Here is a 13,333-nt window from a genome sequence, read left to right on the forward strand (position 1 = left end):
GAGTGACTGAGCTGGCAGGGGCCTCAGAGGCTGCCCCAAGTGCTGTGGTAGCTACCCCTCTAGATGGCTTCCACTTACTAAGCCTTGAGTCCTTCATCGTCATTCATGCCCTGCTCCTTCCAGCCAGCTGGCTTCAGGAAGAACCCTACCTTGAAGTCTAGGTTGGACAAACACCCTAGTTTCACTCCAGCTCTGACAGGTAGTGGGCCTCGGGCAAGTCCCTGTCCTTCTCTGAGACTCAGTTTCCTCATCAGTGGAAGGGGTAATCTGTAGGGTTGCTGAGAGGATTAGATAGCCCGACGCAGGTAAAGTGTTTAGGGCAGTCCCTGGCACACAGGCATCTGGTGGGCGCTCCATAAATGGGAATCATGTTGATGATGCTGGGAAGAGGAAGAGGAGGAGGATCGTAGAAGCCACACTGGTGACTGTTATCCCAGCCTTCACAAAGTGCCTCCAGCCCCCTTTCCTAGCCTTCACAGCACTGCTGCAAGGTGGGACCAGTTGTACTCATCTTACAGTGGGAACCTGAGGCCCCAGGAAAAGCGTTTCATCCCAGGCCACACTGTGCATAATCATGGAGCTGGACAGTGGCCTCACGCTTGTCCAGTTCCCTCTGGCTCTACCCCAGGCCCTGCACACCTCATGCTGGTGAGGGGCAGGAGATGGGGTCCTGACAGCCAGGAGAGGCAGTGGATTCTCCCGTGAATTCCATCTTCCTAACTTGGGCTTGGCTTTCCTGGGAAGGTCAGCCGATGCCCACAGGCCACCATTTCCAGGCAGGGCCGCGTAAGAGGTGAAGAGGAGAGGGGTGAAGTCTTCAGGCTTTGGAGTCAGACAGACCTGTGCTCAAGTCTCGGCCCAGCCTCCTAATTCCTGGTCCTGAGAACTTGGCCAAGTGATATCTTTTCTCTGAGCTTCATTTTTTTCTCATAAAATGGGAGTGCCAAGTCTTTGCAGACATGTCCCAGAGGTTCAAGAAGATTGTAGTATGTAGAAATCTCTATGCCCATGGCAGTGATCCCGTGATGATGAGACCCAGGAGGGCCAGACAGAGCTGGTGTGGCCTCAGGCTGGTAGTTGTGCTGCTGTGTGGCTAAGACGAGGCTGCCTGGAATGCATGCTTCCTGTCACGGGTGACAGTCCCTATGTTACCCTTCCCCATGCCTGTCACCCTACCCTCTTGTGCACTGAGTGATTTCTGCTGTGAGTAGGACTGTCTGAACCAGACAGACCTGAAAGATGGTCTGCTCAGCCCTGGTCATCTTCCAGCAGGCTGCCTGAGGTCCAGAGAGGAGGAGAGCACCCCAAATTATTCCGTGGGTCTTCCCTGGGCCTGGCTCCTGTGCTGAGTTGAGTTGTGTCACAGTGCCCTCTGCTGCCAGACCCTTACCTTGCTGCTGCTCCCTGGAGACCTGCAGGCAGATCCATGGGCCCGTGTCTGCCCTTTTCCTGGGAGCAGGGGAAGCCCTGAGAGTGTCTGTGTCTGGGTTCAGGATGCTGCCTTTGAATTCTACCCCAGCCAGGCCTGGCTCAGCCCGGGATCACAGGTCATTCTTAGACAGTGAGAAGATAGAGGCTGTGGCCCTTCTAGCTGTGCTTCCTTCTCCCTTCCTGCAGGCGACTGGCTTGGGCAGTGGCTTGTCAGCGGGGGGCAGGTGTCTGCCCTGCCTCACTAAGCTTCCCACCTAGGCCGGAGGTCTTGAGAGCCTCTAAGATGATTTCCAGCTCTAAACTATAGTAACACCTTCCATGTATTTGAAAAAAAAAAGCCTTTCTTATGTCTAAATGAGTAAGTGTAGAGTTTAGATCCAGTATTCCCACAAGGCTCCATGGGGTCTCCCAGGCTGGTCCAGGTCAGAGAGAGCAGCCAGGCATAGCCAGCCAGCCCCAGAGGTCAGGTCAGGACCAATGGGGGAACCAGGTAAGGCCCTGCCCACAGGAGAGCTCTCAGTCATTGGTGGACTCTGGAGCCGGACCTGAAATTCTCTGCTACTCACAGTTCGGAGAGCTCAGGCAAGTTACTGGACTGCTGTGGGCCCTTCTCCTCAGAAGTACACTGTGGCCAGTAACAGTGAATAGCTCTTAGAATATTGTGATGATTCAGTTAGATGAAATATGCTAAAGCACTTTAGCATAGTCCCTGGCATGGTGAGCGCTCAGTACATACTAGCAATAACCACAGTAGCTGATAGTTATTGGTGACTTCCACGTACCAGGCACTGTGCTGAGCACTTCACGTGTGTTCACTTAATTCTTGCAACAGCCCTACGAGGCAGGTCTTATTATTATCATTCTCATTTTATGAATAAAGAAACTGAGGCACAGAAAGGGTATGTAATTTGGCTAAGATCAATTAGCTAGTAAGTGGCTGAGCTCAGATTCAAATCCAGGTAGTTTACAATCTACACTCCTAACCATGACTGTTGGTATAGTTGTAATTATAATAAGAATTATAATTATTATTCCAAGAGGCTGTGCGCTCCCAGTCCCTGGAGGTGGCTGGGTGGGGCTGGACAGGCCCCAGAGGTTCCTGCCTGGAGTGAAGGGAGGGCTGGGTGGCTTTGGGTCACCCCCAGTTGCCTTTCAGCAGGGAGGGTCACAGGGTGTAGCAAGCCTCCTAGGGGAGAAGATGGGAAGGAATGTCTCTGCATGCTGGACCCTGGGCAGGCCTCGCTGAAGCTCCTGCAGACAGGAGCCTTGGGGCCGCTTTGTGGCTGGAAATCAGAACCCAGACTTCTGGTCTCAGTTTCTTCTCTTTCTGGCCTGCTGCCCCCCGACCCACTCCCCGGTGCCTAGGTTTCCCTGGCTAGGCTGGGGACTGACTCCCAGAGCTAGAGCTGTTCAGTACCTCCATCAGGCAATTGGTGTGGGCCGGTCCCAGCCGAAGATGACCCCCTCCCAGCAGTGGAAGGAAGAGCCCATTTCCCAGCAGTGCAGAGGTTGGGGGTGGCGGGTGGGTCGGGAGTGGTCCCCAGGTCCATTGTGTGGGCCCGATAAAGTGCGGAAGCTGAGGTTAGAATGGGAGGAAGCCCAGCGCCCAAGGCCCTTTCCCACGGGTGGGGGCTTTGGGTACTGCCTAGCCAGGCCAGTGCTACCTCAGCCTGTGTGTGCAATGGGGGGACAACAGTAGCACTCACTGGGCAGTGAACACCCACATCCCCTGGTGACAGGATTGGGCCACAGGGGTTCAAACTTCATCCTGGTGAATCTTCCAACATCCAGGTGGGTGGCTGTCACCACACCTCTGCTGTTGCTGACCTGAAGCTGAGAGGCTAGGAGATTTCTCCAAAGTTAGTGGAAGCAAGATCTCTACCTGCTTCCTGCACACCCGAGCTCTGGACACCACGGATGGGTGTGTGCCTTTGTACGCACGTACACACGTGTTTACAGCCCTGGTGGGGCAGCCTTCTCAGGAAGGAGGTGGTATTTCCCCTGAGTCTTTCACTGAACACATTCCAGATGTGCCCTGTCCTTGCATTTGAGAGGCAACATCCTCTCGTGGAGAAACACAGGCCTGAATTCAAACAGACCTTGATTCCAGTTGTCACTTAAACTCTGGGGTCTTGGGGCAAGTGACTTAACTTCTCTGAGCCTCTGTTTACTTTTATGAACTTACTTTAAAGATTAATGAGATAGAATCTCAGTGATGCCCATTTCAGGTCTGGCCTTTGATACAAGGTCCAAAAATAAAGCTATAATTCACCCACCCATTCCATTCCAGCCATCATCTATCCATTCATTGTGGGTGGCTGCCCCACTGAGACTCGCAGCTCCTCCTGCTGACTATATATGGAATAAGGCCACTTTCCTTTCCAGGATTAAGAGCACAGCATCTTAAGGGTTAGCCCGTCTTTATTTTACAAATGAGGAAACTGAGGTCCAGGGTGGGTCTGATGAGGAGTCAGAGCTGAGATCTGGTGGTGGTCTGTGTCTTGTCTTGGGACCAAGGGTCTCCATGCCCAGCCTTCTCTGAGCTCTAGCTCCTCTGCCATCTCAGAGCGTTTCCTGGGCTCCTGTTCTGGGGTAGCACTGCTGGGGCCCTGGGTTTCCCCTGGAGGAGGACAGGCAAGCACAGACAGGGCTAGGGAAACAGAGGGCATCCCTAGTAGAGATGGTGGGAGTCTGGAGCGGTCTGGAGGAGAGGAGGAGCAGACTGGTAGGGGAAGGAAACTGGACAGAAGAGAAGGGGACATGCCAAGAAAGGGGCAAAACACAGGCCAAGGAAGAAGAGGAGGGCAGGGCAGCATGGGCTCTGTCGGGGGGAGCCCTGGGGGCTGGAGTTACAAGCCTTGAGTCAAGCAGTAAAGGCCTGCTTTTCCTAAGTAAGGGTCTAATCTTTCCCAGTCTGCTTTCCCTCTCTTCATTCATTCATTCATTTGGTCATATGTTCACATTCATTCAGCAAATATTTATTGAGCTCCTAATGCTCCAGGCCTCATGAAGGTGACCCAGACAGACAGAGGCCTTGCTTTTGAGACCTTATAGTCAAGCAGAGGGATGTATTTGGAATAAGCTATGTTGGATGTGGTGGGGACCTAAAAAGAGGTAAAGGGATACAACCTTGGATGAGGGGTCAGGGAGTGCTTCCCAGAAAGAGGGCATCTAAACGGCTTACCCAAGATCTAGGTCTTTCTTGAGGCTGCGTCTCAAGAGGAAAGGGAGATGGGAGAATCACAAAAGCATGTGCAAAGGCCTGAGGTAAGGGGACAGCTCAGGTAAAGACATTTGGTTCGGTTGGAGGAAGTTGCTGGAGCAGAGGTCAGGCTGGAGAGATAGCTGAAGGCGTTTTAACTATGTTAAAATGGGACTTTCTGCCCAAATCCTAAAATGGGAGATGCTGTACATCATGTTATGGAGTTTGGATATCCTGCAGGCACTAGAGAGTCACAAAAAGCTTTAAGGCAAAAGAGGTGCTCTCAGCCTGTGTAATAATTCTCTCTACATACTGCTGACCAATCCCAGGTCTCCTTCAAACCTCAGAATCCTAAGTCAGTCATTATACTCTTGATTTGGAAATTAAGGAATAGAGGCTCAGAGAGGGACAGTGATTGGCTGTGTCACACTGTGGAACCCAGCTGGAACCCTGCTTCCGACCTGCCCAACTGCCTGCAGTGAGGCCTCCTCTGCCATTAGTGATGTGTCTCTGGCTTCTCCCCTGCAAGCCGGTTCCCAGTTGCATCAGGATGAGACTCCTTTGGCTGGAGGCTCTGCCAGGCTAGCCAGGTTCCACGGACAGGCTGTCCCCAGTAGCAGATCTCCCTCCCTCCCCTGTTCTGTGAGCGTGGGGAGCTTTGGTGGGGTGGAGGTGGGCTGGTTTGCAGTTGCTCTTGGATCCTGAGCCTCTCTTTGCTGAGGCAGCAGCCCCTGGATGCCCAGACTGCAACCTGTCTGTCTTTCCTCCACAGATGAGTGGGGCCGACACGGTTGGGGATGATGATGAAGCCTCCCAGAAGAGAAAGAGCAAAAACCTGTATGTTGGAATGATCCATAGCCCTCACCTTGCGATCAGGGAGGCTCCTGTCTCCCTCTTCCTCTTCTGCCCTTGGGCTGTCTCTCCTTCAGGGGTATAGGTAGGGAGAAGGACTGTGTGCTATCCTGTCCCAGACAGACACCAGTGAACAACAGGATCTTAGGACTTAGCAGTGGCATCGGAGGGAAAGGAGGGTTACCAGGGTCCTGAGCACCTGGCATTGCTCTCAGCATCCATGCGGTGAGGCAAGGCGCTCATTCAGTACCTAGAAGCCATAGGGAACCAAGCAGAGGTAACCAGCCAAGTTGTCCTGGCCCTGGTCCAGTGTCTGAGCCAAGCAGTAGCCAGTGGCCTTGTCGAGTTATTTGCTTCCTTTGAGAAAGGTCTGAACCCACAGTTACCGGGTTCCCATTCCCCAAGCTCTTAAATGCTGTCTCTCTCAGGCATCGCCAGGAGGGGGCGCTGCTGGCCCAGATAGCATATCCCACACTCCCCAGCATTTCTGAACCTAGCTTAGGGCCCCTTTAACTTCCGTGTTGGATGGTTGTCAGAACTGCCAATTATATTAGCAGGGTGTCTGTGAGTTCTCCTCGAGTCTCCCTCTACCTCTGGCCCCACTCTGGGGAGGGATGGAGAGATGGCAGTAGGTCCACGGTGGCTCTCCCTCCCGGGGGAAGCCCCTGTCCTCCAGGTACTGTAGTGCCCACCGTTATGCACAAATTGGGCCTGGGGAGGAGGACTGGAGTCCTTCCCGGATGCCTTCTGCAACTTTTTCCCTGGCCTGGACTTTGCTGGGGTCCAGTACCCTAGAAACTCTCTTCTTGGCTGCCTGTCTTATTTCCCATGGCTACTGGTGGCTTCTCTCACTGTGCAGCCAGGAGCAGTCACACTTTCTAGGGAAGGTGAAACGCCGAGAAATAGTCCTTTGCGCCGACCATGCAGTCCAGGCAGCACACCACAGCTGCTGTAGGCAGCACTCCCAGGGTTGAGCAGTGGAGGGCAGTGGAAGGCAGGCATCCCCTGGTCCACCAACTCCAGCTTCCTTTCAGAGTGGGTGCTGCCTTTTGAATGTTAAACTCACATTCTTAAAAGCTGAGTTGATGATTCTTAGCATCTGACATAATAACAAAAAAACATATTTTTTGTGCTAGGCACTGTTCTGTGTATAATTGCATATAAAATCTAATTTAATCTTTAGCATTGTTTTGCATTTCCTTTTTTTCTTATTTACTCTGTTTAACAAATGAGTCAACTGAGGCAGAAAGAAGTTAACTGTCCAAGGTCACATAGCAACTAAATGGTAGAGCCAAGATCTGAAAGCTGGCATGCTGGTACCAAAAACTATAAAAATATAAATATATATATTTTTCTTCAGAGCCTGTTAATTTTAAGATTGGTGCAAAACACTCAGAAGGAGGTTCACAGCACTCCTGCTAAGTAGCCGGGAGCCCTAGTGATAGGAGCCCATTCCCCAGAGTCCATTCATTCCATCTTTTCATGTTTCTGGTTGGAAGAAAGAGCTCCTTTAGCTTCTTGTGGGTCCCTATTCTGTCCTTTGGGGACACACGGGTCCCCTCTGACCCTGCCATCCTTTCTTGAGTTGCCCAAGTGGCAATCAGGGACTTCCAAGGACCTCTCCAGCTGTGCATCTGGGAGGAAAGGCTTGGTTCTGAGCAGCCAAGGAGCCCAGGTGGATGGATGCAACCTGCCTTCCCAGGCTTTTGTATCCTTACCTGGATGGTGGGCCTGGAGCCAGGGCTCTCAGACAGAGCAGTTGCCCCAAGAAGCTGGTACGCTTACTTCCAGCCATTCCAGGGCTTTCCGAGGGCCCCAGTCCTCAACCAGAGGGCTGCCAATCCCTGGACTTCTTGGCTTTATCTCATTGGCTTGGAACCTGCTAGAGCAGGGCTCCCTTCCCTGGGCAGCTGCCCCAGAGCCCCATATGGATCTCAGCTCCTAAGCCTGAGCATTTTGCCCACGGCACTGTGTTGAAGCTTTATATACACTTTCTCCTTGTTCTCACAACCACCCCAGCAGATGGTAGGTGCTGTTACCATTCCAGTTTGACAGATGAGAAAACTTTGCACGTTCAGAGAGGTTAGGTAACTTGACAAAGGGCACACAGTTGGTAACAGCTGGAGCTGGGATTTGAGCTTGAGGCTGTCTGGCTCCAGAGCCTGCCTCCTAACCCCCACCAGGTGCCATTTCCTTTCATTACAGCTGACCCTTAAACAATGCAGGGGTTGGGGTGCTGAGCCCTTACACATTTGAAAATCCACTTAAAACTTTTGACTCCCTCAAAATTTAACTGCTAATAGACTACTGTTGATTTTATGGTGGTAAATGATAAAATAGACTAGTATCTACATATATTTTATACATTTATGACATACCTAACCTTTTCTTAATTTTTTCAATATTTTTAGGCTATGAAGTTTGTCTGCAAGTTTTTTCAAATGGCCACAAATCTCCAAAAAATTTTCCAATATATTTATGGAGAAAAATCCACGTGTAAGTGGCCCCACGTGGTTCAAACCCATGTTGTTCAGGGTCAGCTGGACTTACATAGGTGTCCCCATAGATCTCAGTGCTGCTTTAAGCTGAATAACTTCAGAAGTATAAATGCTACAAACTTAAAAAACATATTAAAGTTAAATCAGTTAAATTTCTTTCACAATCATTTAGCTTTGTGATTTTTGATAATACACTTTTAACTTTTGGTTTCAGACAGCATTTTTCATCTTTAATCAGGACAGAGACCAAAAAATAAAGAATTAGTCATTCAAAAATCACAGAACTAAATGTGCAGAGAAAAAGTAACTCAACCTTCAAATGATGTCTTTGAAAGTTTGTAAGACTTGCACTGCTGAAGTTATTCAAGCTTAAAATCGTACTAAGATTTTTGGGACATCCTGCATATTCAAGGATGCTTGTCCCCAAAGCCAATGACTGAGGCTGAAGCCAGCTGCCAGGAGCTATTCTCTGGAGGTGCCCAGTGTAGAGGGTCTAGGACAAAGGGGTGATGAAGGTGAGCATGGGAGATTTAACCCCTTTCTTGCCAACACCTTCGGCCAGTGCTGAAATCTGCTGCATTCTGGGGGAGTGGCAAAGCTAAAAACGGTTCTGGGCTAAAAATAACCAGGCCTGCCACTCCGGTGGGCAGAGCCTCTCCTCCCTCAATTTTTTGACTTGTTTTCTCCTCCTTCCCCTGGGCGCTGCCATGGTAACAGGGAGGCCGGTCACAAATAACTGGGTTTGGCTTTCTGCCGGGGCGGGCCCCAGAGGCTGCCCCTTGCAGACACATGCCCCTTTCACGGGCTCCCTCGCAGGGTTGGCCGAGAGGGAAATTTTTTTCTACTCTCCATCCTGGTCCCTCCCATTTCCTGGCTTCTCCAGTCTGAGTCGCCGCTGGGCCGGGGAGTGCAGTCGTCCGGCTGGGATCCTAGTGAGCGCCGGGCTGCCGCACCATTGCTGCTTGCTGCCTGGGACGCGGGGTGGGCAGCCGGAGCCTGGGGGCGTTGGTGCTTCCTCTGTGGGGCGCCCTACAGAGATGCTCCGAGGCATGTACCTCACACGCAACGGAAACCTACAGAGGCGGCACACGATGAAGGAGTAGGTGCCCCTCGTCCCAGCGCACATCCTCTCCACCCTGGATTTGCAGGGGCCCAGTGTGCCAGGCTGACTGACCCCCTTCTCTGCTTCTGCCCCCAGAGCCAAGGACATGAAGAACAAGCTGGGCATCTTTAGGCGGCGGAACGAGTCCCCTGGGGCCCAGCCAACCGGCAAGGCAGACAAAATGACGAAGTCATTCAAGTAGGTCCTCCTAGCACCCGTGGGACCCCTCAGGCACCTGGAGGGCAGGGGTGCGCAGACCTGGTGGTGGGGTCGAGTGGAAAGGGATTTTGTCGGCTCCATCCAGCTCTGGGTTGGATGGAGGCTCCCTTGAGGGAGTCCTGGACCTGGCAAGCTGCAGCCAGGCAGGGTGGAGGTAGGGGCTGGAAATGCCAGCCTCAAGAAAGGGGGTACCGGTCCTGGGCTCCCCAACCCACCCGGCCACTGCCTGGGCTAAGGGCTACTAACAGAGACCACCCAGCTCCAACTACCCACTTTTCCGAACCCCTCTGGTGCCTCACGGTGCCCCTTCCCTTGCCCCTCAGGCCCACCTCGGAGGAAGCCCTCAAGTGGGGTGAGTCCTTGGAGAAGCTGCTGCTTCACAAATGTAAGTGGGGCCAGTAGCCTGTTTCCCTCCCTGTGTTCTCTTTCTCCCTCTCTCCTTTCCCGCTCTCCCAGGCCCGGAGAATGCATCTGGTCCTGGGAGGTCGCCTTTCCCTCCTTCCTGGGCCCAGTCAGATGTCCCTGCTGTTGGGAGAGGCAAGGCCTTGGTCTGGCCTTGGAGTCCACTTCTGGCAGCCCCGCCCTGTCCACGGGAGCTGGCAGTGCCTGCTAGAGGCCTTTGGGACCTGTGTGCTCAGAGCCACATTCCCAGAATAACAATAAACATTTCCACGTACTGAGGGCTTAGGCTGGGCCAGATGTGCCCTTACGCTCAGGAAGGATCCCTCTGATCCTCCCAGGGCTCCAGGAGATGGGCAGATGATCCCCATTTTACAAGTGAGAACACTAAGGCCGAGATAAGGGAGAGAACTAGCCAAGGCCCACAAAGAGGCAACGGCAGGGGTGGGACCACGTCGCAGGGCTCCTGGCTCTCGGGAGGGGGCGTCTTAAGAAGCTTTCGGCATCTGCACCCTGGAGGCCCCCGGGAGGCTGGGGGTCCAGAGGGCGGGGGCTGCTGCTTCTGTCTCTCACCCCAGGGTCTGGGCTTCTCCTCACAGATGGCTTAGCAGTGTTCCAGGCCTTCCTTCGCACTGAGTTTAGTGAGGAGAACCTGGAATTCTGGCTGGCATGTGAAGACTTCAAGAAGGTCAAGTCACAGTCCAAGATGGCAGCCAAGGCCAAGAAGATCTTCGCTGAGTACATTGCAATCCAGGCATGCAAGGAGGTATGGCCTCAGGCATAGTGGTCCCCATGCCCAGTGGTCTCTCAGTGATTGTGGGTACCTGGAAGCCTCAAGGAGATGTTTAGGAAGGGGAGAGGCCAGAGTGACTCTTAGGGATCATGTGCCCAGGGTGGAGAGGAAGCAAGCTGGTGGCCAAGGAAGAACAGAATTCCACTGATAACAGAATGGCCACTGTGGAGGCACTGTGTGCCAGGCATGTGCTGAGCACTTTATGCATGCACTCTCATATTTAATTCTCATGACAACCTGTAAAGTAGGTTTTAACATTAACTTCATGTTAAAAATGAGGGGACAGTCTCAGAGAGCCTAATCATAGTAGCTGACAACTATTGTGTGCCTACTGAGTGACAGAAACTGTGTGCAAAGTCACGGTAGACGGTTTGTTGATTTAATCCACATCTGTTTACTGTGGTTGATCTTGCTTACTTCCCTACTCTTTGAGGGATGTGCTATGATTCCTAGCCTATAGATAAAGACAGTGAGACTCAGAGCATGTAAGTGATTTACTTAAGGTCACACACCTAGGTATGACCCTGCTGGGATTCACACCACACAGACTGAACTCAGAGGTGGTGTTTTAGGCCCTATAAACTCTACCACCCTTGCAGTAAGTGGCTGAGCCAGGACTGAGTCTGCTGACCTGAGGGCCTCTATTCTGAACCTTAAGACATGGATCAGAGGGCTTGGAAGGGGGAAGGCTGGGTAAGTCCCATTCCTGGCTCCTGGCTCCAGGGTCAGGCACCTGCAGGCAGCCCTGACTATACGCCCTCTGCCTCTGCAGGTGAATTTGGACTCGTACACACGGGAGCACACCAAGGACAACCTGCAGAGCGTCACACGGGGTTGCTTTGATTTGGCGCAGAAGCGCATCTTTGGGCTTATGGAAAAGGACTCATACCCACGCTTCCTCCGCTCTGACCTCTACCTGGACCTCATTAACCAGAAGAAGATGAGTCCCCCACTTTAGGGGCAACCAGAGTACAGCTCAGCATTCACACCAGGCGGGCTGGGCCCCCTCCCCACCTGCCTCCCTCCCTGCTGCGATGGAGGGGGCAAGCAAGCCCCTGGAGGCTGCATCTCCAGACAGACAGACGGACATTTGGATGAGAGGCCTGGACCAAGAGTGGCCCATGCCCCTGGAGGCATAGAAGGACTGGCCCTGTTGGGTCCCCACTGCCCCGGTACAAGGGGGCCCACGGGCCCTGGCAGGTCAGGGGCCCTGGTTGAGCCAGATTTGGAGCTGTTGCTCCCTGCTGTGGAGACTTAGCATTGACCAAGTTCTTGAAGAACTGGCTGATGGGGCAGGGGGCCATTTGTGAGCTCCAGCGCTCTCCAGGGGGGCCACTGGGGCTCGCAGCTCAGACCCCTGCTGTGAGTTTTATTTATTTAAACAGTAGTTGGATGCTTGGCACATCGTCCTGTACTAGGAAACCTTTGCCTCATCAGTTTTCCTAATTTACAAGTGCAATATTTTAACCAACGCCTTGTGAAAAGCCACCTTGCAGAGAAGGTGGACACCATTTTCCAGTTGCAGGGGATTTGCTGGTCCTGGGCATCAGTGGTGGGCTGCTGGGCCTTGTGGACTGATGAGGCCTGGAGGGGTGGGCGCTGTAGTCTCACCTCATGCAGAAATCAGCACCCCCTGAGTGAGGTGTCCCTCAGGGGATCCAGGAAAGCATGGCATCGTCAGACCACACAGTGGCCAAGTTCTAGAGCAAATAAAAGGCCTGTGTTATTTCTTGTTCTTAACCCTTTCTGCATATTTCTGGCTTTGAGCCTTCCCAGGGCCTGGCAGGGTTGGTAGTTGGGCTGTCGGTCCAGCTTCTCTTGCTATCACCTGCCTCCCACGCTGGAGCCATATGCACCATACACCAGGGAGAACTGCTTCCTCTGTGCCAGGTGCTCAGCCATGGTCCTCCTTCCATCATCTCATCACCACAAGCCTAGGAAGTGGGGGTTATCTCCATTTTACAGGTGAGGAGAGTAAAGCACAGGCAGGTAAGGTGGCATGTCCAAGGTCACACAGTCAGCAAGTGGCAGAGTCAGGGTTCAGCTCAAGCTTTACTGGCTGTGAAGCCTATACCCTGGATTGCCCTCCTCTACCAGCTACAGACTGGAGTCCTGGCCTGGCCATCAACTGGCTATATAACCGGCAGCAAGTTTCTTTGTTTTCTGCCTTGCTACACCCTGAGATTCTAGTGGAACTTTCAGGTAGCCTAGGGCTGGTTGGTGGATGAGGCCAGCATCTCAGGCGTGGCAGTGGCTACTGATGGGCAGGCCCTCGAAGGCCTCCTGGACAGAAGGAAGAACTGGGCAAGTGACAGGGACTAGGGCTTACAGAGAGTCTTTCTGTGGCCCTGGAGAAGGCTTCCTTTTCTGTACCTAACAGCAGATACAAATTTAAGAGAAGATCTGGTCCAGAGCCGTACTTCAGGGGAGGCCCTGGACCAGTTGCCTGAAGAGGGTGGAAGAGAGCCCAGAACCCAGGCCAAGCTGAAGCCAAAGCTAGTCTCTGATGCCTACATACATAACGTGCCAGGGTCCAGGGGTAGAGGCCAGGGCAGGGCCTGGTGGGGGGACTGGCTCGACTGGACTGACTTAGATGAAGCTGGAAGGAACTGGTGCTGGAGGGGCTGAGCACCATCCCCTTCGATCTTGGTCCCTGCCTGGGATCCTGGGTTCAGGTCTTCCCACCAGGCACTTGGAGATGAAAAGGACATGGGCCTGCACAGCCACCTTCCTCCCTGCTTGCCCTCGCTGGTCTCCCTGGCAAGGCTACCTCTGTGTGTCACCCTGCACAAGGAGAGCATCAGAAATGATGACCTCTGGAGGCCCAACCTGGAGCC

The 13,333-nt window shown here is 53.0% G+C and overlaps 1 protein-coding gene across 11 annotated transcripts in view; it reads left to right on the plus strand.

Annotated features, from left to right (window-relative positions):
* RGS3 (regulator of G protein signaling 3) overlaps positions 1–12,236 on the plus strand; it is a 116,478-nt gene extending 104,242 nt beyond the window's left edge. For 10 of the 11 annotated variants that reach the window (XM_036915572.2, XM_036915574.2, XM_036915573.2 and 7 more), the window contains 5 exons: positions 5,406–5,470; positions 9,182–9,283; positions 9,628–9,689; positions 10,303–10,469; positions 11,269–12,236. In XM_036915572.2, the coding sequence (XP_036771467.2) occupies positions 5,406–5,470; positions 9,182–9,283; positions 9,628–9,689; positions 10,303–10,469; positions 11,269–11,454 (582 nt within the window). In that variant the 3' untranslated portion in view covers positions 11,455–12,236. Of the gene's footprint in view, positions 1–5,405; positions 5,471–8,230; positions 9,083–9,181; positions 9,284–9,627; positions 9,690–10,302; positions 10,470–11,268 lie in introns of those variants that run through there. The other variant, XM_036915584.2, reaches the window with a different exon arrangement.
* Positions 12,237–13,333: the final 1,097 nt, after the last annotated feature.

This window comes from Manis pentadactyla, chromosome 3 (assembly GCF_030020395.1).
Source record: "Manis pentadactyla isolate mManPen7 chromosome 3, mManPen7.hap1, whole genome shotgun sequence".
NCBI classification, from domain to species: domain Eukaryota; kingdom Metazoa; phylum Chordata; class Mammalia; order Pholidota; family Manidae; genus Manis; species Manis pentadactyla.